General features: G+C 51.7%; 1 protein-coding gene across 1 annotated transcript; it reads right to left on the minus strand.

Annotated features, from left to right (window-relative positions):
* Positions 1 to 990: 990 nt before the first annotated feature.
* On the minus strand, positions 991 to 5,645 carry LOC129138607 (melanoma-associated antigen 8). The gene is made up of 3 exons (XM_054676268.1): positions 5,536 to 5,645; positions 2,682 to 2,743; positions 991 to 2,606 (listed from the first exon to the last, which is right to left on the minus strand). The coding sequence occupies exon 3, from the start codon at positions 2,541 to 2,543 to the stop codon at positions 1,587 to 1,589; it is 957 nt and encodes a 318-aa protein (XP_054532243.1). The 5' UTR covers positions 2,544 to 2,606; positions 2,682 to 2,743; positions 5,536 to 5,645; the 3' UTR covers positions 991 to 1,586.
* Between the last annotated feature and the right edge of the window lie 1,055 nt (positions 5,646 to 6,700).

Raw genomic sequence — 6,700 nt, forward strand, 5'->3', positions numbered from 1 at the left:
ATGACTATATTTCTACTATTTGACCCCAGGCCCTAGCACTCTGAGATTTTGTTCTTGTTGATTTCTCCAGGACTTATCAGAAAATATGCAGCTTATTAGGACCTGGAAGAATTACTTAGCCAAAAAAAGAAGTTTTGTCAATGAATTTCAGTAAGTTTACCCACTCAGAGGGTATACTTCAAAATTTCAGTGTGCAGGGGTCTTCCTCAACTGGAATGCAACTCAGAGCTCCTAGAATATGAGTCAAGAATAAACTCCTTCCCTCTCAGCTTCTTTTCCATCTAAACCACTATTTTCATTCATTATATCACCACCCCAAATCTTTTCCCTTGTTTTAACTGGCCAAATTGCACTTCAGATAAGCTAGTTAGAATGTTTCTTTAATAGAGTCAGCTCTGGCTCTCACAACCAGGAAAAAAAGCACCTGGCCAGTGGCATCTGGGCCTCACATCCCAGCAGATTCATGCTTCTCTCTCAGGAAACCCATGTGTATGATGGGTATCCATCACCAACTTCGTGTGCTGTGTTCAACCGCACTGAGACAAGAGTGCAGGACACCTCCCATTCCTGCCCCAGGAGGAGATGCCTCTCTGTTTCATCCACCATCCAAAAGGAACTGCTGAGCAGGTTTCCCTTCCAAACTTTTCTCTCGTCCTCTGAGAATCTGGCTCTGGCCCCACCCCACTTCATTAGAATCAGCTCGCCCAAAAGGTACTGCAGTTTCCCAAAGCCCAAAAGGCCTTGGTTCAGGGCATGTACACTCCACCACTTCCTGTTGCTCCACACGCTCATCCCTCTCTTATTTTTCCTTTAGATCTTAGAGGATACCTGGCCACCATAGTTATGTGGCTGCAGATACTAGACTCTACCACCCTAAGGTCAGGGGTGGGCCTGGCTTACTGTAGCATCTCCAATACTAACCCAGGGCCTTCCAAATAGCGGAAGCTCAATGAATATTTTGGGAAAAAATGAGCCAGTGAGCAGGGGGACTTATTTATTCATATTTAATTCAATTTCATTCTCAAAGAAGCCAAGCAAATTCAGGTACATAGGGTACACTAAGAGGTACAGGTAAGGCAAGAATTAACTATTGTTTAATTTCTTTATGTCTTTATCTCATGTATTTTACTGCTATGTTGTTTCACATTTCTAAAAAAACCTTAATCCTCTGCTCTTGTAGTGTCTGAATTCGAGAAATAACATGGGTTTCCCAGTATAAATGAAAAGCAAGACTCTTACTCCTAAACTATATAAAAAGCAGTAAGTCTGTCTACTGTCATACATAAAATGAATGTTGAAGTTCATTACACCATCCATTAGAAGGAACATTGGAACAATTCCAAAAGGAAACAAAGATAAACCTCCAAATCGCCCAATAGAACAGGAACTGAGAGATGGTCCACACTGTGTTCCCTCACACCCAACATGCTCCCCACTACTGAGAACTGTGACTGCTCTCTTCAAACATAGAGTGAAGAATGGGCCTCATGTAACAGAACAGGGAAAGTGGTGGATGTGGCCCTGGAACGTGCACTGGCCCAGGCCCTCCCACAACCTGCCCCACTGGCCCTAGCTGCAACTCCTGCTCAAACTCCTTTCTCCTCTCCCAAAGCCTCTTCATGCAGGGATGGGTAGGAAATGCGAACTCTTGCATTGACCCTGACCACATGCTCCAGGACTTTCACATAGCTGGTTTCAGCAAGGGCCCTTGGACCCCACAGGAACTCGTAGCGCACAGGATCACTGCCGGGCGCCTGGCGGTACTCCAGGTAGTTCTCCTGCACCCACTCTTGGGTGAGCAGCTTCCTGAGCTTCCAATAGACACTGTGCTCCCTCCCATCATACAGCCCCATCACACTCAACGCTTCCCAGATTGCCTCCTCCGGGGCGCGGCTGCCCTCCATTAAGATCATGCCCAGGACGATTATCAGGAGGCCGGTCTTGGGCGTACTCTGATCATCACCCAGCAGGCCATCATAGGAGAGGCCCAGGCAGGTGACAAGGATGTAGGAGTGGCCGGCAGGGTCCACTTCCTTCACATCAATGCCAAAGATCACCTGCATGCACTCAGAGGCTTTGCTGAAGATATCAGGAAAGTGGTTCTTGTAATTTTTGATGACACTCTCAAGCATTTCTGCCTTTGTGACCGGCTCCTTAATTTGATATTTGCGGAGCAGGAAACGAACTAACTCAGCCACTTTCTCATCAAGTGCTTCCCGGAACAGGGACTCCAGGTGAGCTGGGTCCGGGGAGGTGCTTGGCCCCTCCTCTTCATTGATGCTGGAACCCTCATCGGATTGGCTCCATAGAGTGCTGTCGGTGACAGTCAGGGAAGAGGAGGCACCCTCAGGACTCTGGGGAGGACTTGGTGACCCAGAATCAGTCACCTCCTCAAGGGTTCCCATGATCAGAGTAGAGGAGGAGGATGCAGCCTTCTGCTCCTCAGCTGTGGGAATCTGCACATCCATAAGCCCTGGTGCCTCTCCTTGGGCCTGAAGGCCTTCCTCAGCCTTGTAGCGCTGACTCTTCTGCCCAAGAAGCATGATGACTCAGGTCAGGGCAGCAGGAGAGTGTGGGCCGGAGCTGGGCAATTGAGACCCACAGGCCTGGGGAGAGAGGAAGCGTGTGAGAGGCCTCAGCTGGGTACTACACCCTGGATGCCCTAACAAAGGTCTACTTACAGGTCTTCTTCAGTGCTTCTCTGGGGCCTCCTGACCTCCTGGCTGGCCTGTTCTCTGCGAACCTGAAGGAGAAATTGAGAGGGCATCTCAGAGTGCAGCCTCCTGGCAAAGGCCAAGGCTCCAGGACTGACAAAAGGGCTGGTAGGGCCAGGAACTGTGGGGTTCCTGCTGTTCTGATGCCAGAGGGGCCTCTGGTATACATACAGGGGAAACACCACCTCAGCTTGACTGCTACTACTGCCTGGGCCTCTTATGCTCTGTGATTGAAGATACTGCCTCAGACCAAGACCTCACAGCCTGGTTCCTGGAGCTCCTAGAAGATAAATCGAGGGGAACTCAGGCTGCAGACTGCAAGCACAGCCCCAGCACCCCAGTGCTGTCAGGAGGGTGAGCCTGACTCTGTGAGCTCCCCACTATTTTATGTGGATGGTCCTTTCTGTGCTCATTCAGGGCCCTCATCTTTCTCCTGGCAGGGCCTGGATCTGGCCCTTTTGCTGGCCTGAGAAACTTTCAGATCAAGAGTTTACATCCCTGATATGGAAGACAAGGACATGAAGGGACCCACATCTGGCCCCACATGCCCAAGGCCTCCTGGGAAAAAAGCAATAGCTACACAAAATACAATGGGGCCCACGTGCCCTGTCCTAGGGTGAGAAAAAAGCAATAGCTACACAAAATACATTGGGGCCCATGTGTCCTGGGCTGACCTGAGGCCACTTCCTTAATCCAAGGACCTATCTCCAGGAGACACTGGAAGAGCAAATGAGGGGATTCCATCCACCCACCTTTCCCTGCACTTCCCATGGCTGACAGAAGGTGCAGGGTGGGGTTTGGTCCTGTGTGTTTGGTGAGTGGTGTCCTCTGAGTCCCTGACTCCTGGCAGGGCCTTGGACCCCCGCTCTGCTGACCTGAATGCAGTGCCCTCAGACCAAGGCCTTCTTCTCCCTGAGACCAATGAGTCTGGTATAACACAGGGGCCTCAGCTGATAGTCCTGCTCATGCTCTCAGGGGTGACAAAAGAGGCCGGGCAGATTTCTGTTGGGCCCCCATCTGTTTTTTGCCTGCTAGGAGAACCATCGAGGGTACCCTCAATCTTCCCTCAGTGTTGTCACCTAGACTCTTGGTAGATTCTTGGACCGCTGAGTCTGTTGCCCACATGGGGGTCCCTGTTTTCTCCTGAGTTGCCCTCTGAGAACAAGGTCCTCACTTCCCTGAGATCTCAAGAGAGAAATGAGGAGCCACCACATCTGATGACCACTGGGTGGGGTGTCCAGGGGTGACACTAGGATCTGTCCCTACTTGTTCTTGAGTGGTGGGTTCTAAGGTCTTCAGGAGGTTATTCATCTTTCCCCTGATGAAGCCCGCCCTTCCTCAACCCACAACACCCTGATATGAGCAGACATCTCCCCTTACCACCAAGACCTTATCTTCCTGCGTTTCCCCAACTTCCTGCCCACAGTACAGATGAGATCTCCACTTAGGGCCACCCTTGATCGGGTTCCCCCAGCGATAATAACCAAAGTTAGCCAGACTTTGTGGGGTCCCTTCTTTCCAGGCCAGGAGTACCCCCAGTCATCACAAAGTGAGCACATCTTGGGTCCTGCAGATCCTGTGACCCCGTCCCTCTGTTGAACAGGTGTGGCTCCCTCTGCTGAGCTGAGGACGCCCTTCAGACCCAGGTTGCTACCTCCCTGAGACCCAGGAGGCAGAAGTAAGGAGGCACTACATGGACAACCCTGCATGGGATTCCCACGGCTGACAGAAGTAGTAGGTTTCATGGGGTCTTTCTCTGTCTGGGTGTCATCCACGTATTCATATTTACTCCACGACAAGGCATGGCCCTTTCCTTCCTGCTGAACCGTGGATGTGTCTTGCATGCCAAGGCCACCATCTCCTTGAGGCCCCCTACCAGAAAGTGGGGGGGCCACTTCCCTTCCCCACTGTCCTGCCTTGGGTGCCCAGACCTGAGAGCGGGAGCAGGTTTCCTAGGTCCATGATGGGAGGTCTGCTGAGTCCTCCTTAAGGGCTCTGGGGCACCTCTCTCCAGTGATCTGAGACTCCACTCCTCAGACCACAGCCCTCTCCTTTCTGACACCCTGAAAATGCAGCAAGGATGCGCCACATGCAGCCACAGATCCTGGGACCTCCCAAGGCTGAGATCTCCACTGATCTGGAGTCCAAGGACCCCTGAGTCCTCCCTCTTCTTCTTCTCCTTGACTCCTGGCAGGGCTGTTCACCACCCCCCTGCTGACTTGAGTTTCAGTCCCTCGGATTCCTGAGGCCAAATGTGGAGGCCCCTCAGTCTCAGACAGGTAGGGTGGGCCCCCTGTCCTGGGGTCCTGGGTCCCCTCGGGCCTCCCTCATCTCCCAGCATAGCCTGGGCCCTCCCTCTGCTCCTCTGAGTCCGTGCTCATGAAGCCCCTTTGCTGCATCAGCCCCGGATGCGGACGTCAGAATCAGCGAGCCCGGCCGCCATGCCCGGCCGCCATGCCCGGCCGCCATGCCCGGCCGCCATGCCCGGCCGCCATGCCCGGCCGCCATGCCTAGGGCTTCCCAGGGCTGACAGTAGGGGCAGAGATGTGCTCTGTGGAGCCTCAGCCCTCCCTCAGGGTCCTGCCCTTGATGCCTGGCAGAACCTGGGCCCTGCCCTCTGCTAACCAGCCCTGCTCTGGTCACACCAAGCTCTCACTCCAGATTCCCCTGGGGCTTAAGCGCAGGGCTGGCGAGGGTTGGCCCAGCCAGACAAGTCTGCCCCCTGGTGGTCCAGGGCTGGCAGCAGGGGCGGCGCTAGATTATTTTGGGTCCTATATGAATGAGGGGTGGGGGCCTCCTCAGTCCTCCCTCAGGGTCTCACCTTGCCTCCTCACAGACCCTGAGCCCGCTTCCCTCAGCCGATCTCAAGCCGACCCCTCAGAACCAGGCCCTCGCTTCTCTCTGATCCCCGCGGCCACGTCAGTGGCGTCACATCCGTCCACCCAGGGCTCACCTGGGTGGACAACAGGGGCGGAACCGGATTCTAGTGGGGCGGGGGATGAGGGAGGAGCGGTTCAATCATCCCTCAAGGTTCTCACCTTGAGATCTGGCAGAGCCTGGAGCTCCGTACTCTGCTGATGGTGTCTGCTTCCCTCAGACCAAGGTTCTGCTTCCGAGTCCCCTGAGGTGGCAGTGGGGGGAAGGGTGTGGTGGGGGGACAAGGCTGCTGGGGTCTTTCAGGGCTGACATGAGGGTCTGAGCTGAATTATGTGGCCCCTCTATGTGGTGTGGGTGGACCCTCAGTCCTCACTCAGGAGGGTCCTCTTCTTGACTCTTGGCTCTTTTAGGAGATACTCTGTTTCTGTCACCTCTGAGCATTTGCACAGCTGCACCCCTTGCAGAGAATGGCTGCGGGTCCCAGGCCAGATTCTCCCTGTGGGTTTGCAGCACCTACGATTGTAGTGACCTCTGGGAGAAGAGGCACACCTTCCCACGGGGGCTCTTCCCCAGTTAGAAGAGGATTTTGCAAAACTTTTGTACTAAATGATTTATTTTTACACTGAAGAAACTGAGTAGCTGCAATAAATTTGTGGAAGTCCTGAGTTTTGAAGTTACCTAACAATTCCTATTCCACTTTAGTGATTTTCATAATTTAATTCGCATTCGTATAGTAAGAAACAAATTTTAAATCTATGCCAATTGTATATGTGCATTATATTTATGTTTATATGCATAAACACATATATGTATGTATATGTTTATATTATATATGTATAATTATATGTATGTACGTGTATATATCTTTACATATATTTATACATATATGTATGTCGACTATATGTACTTATTTTATCAAACAATATCTACTCATACAATGTGTGATTCACTCATACTATTCTATTTCTAGTTCATTATATATATTTGATTAAAATAATAGTATTTTGGAAGGTAGTCCTAACCTACTCTTTGTTTCTAGTTGTTATTGGCAGAATTCTGGAGCCATGGTGTCTCAATCAATCCAATTTTCCTGGTGTCCTGATATTACC

The sequence above is a fragment of the Pan troglodytes genome, chromosome X (assembly GCF_028858775.2).
Source record: "Pan troglodytes isolate AG18354 chromosome X, NHGRI_mPanTro3-v2.0_pri, whole genome shotgun sequence".
Classification (NCBI taxonomy): Eukaryota; Metazoa; Chordata; class Mammalia; order Primates; family Hominidae; genus Pan; species Pan troglodytes.

Bases quoted from the DNA above. Each gene is read 5' to 3' on its own strand.
- LOC129138607 (XM_054676268.1), bottom strand. From the start codon at position 2,543: ATGCTTCTTGGGCAGAAGAGTCAGCGCTACAAGGCTGAGGAAGGCCTT.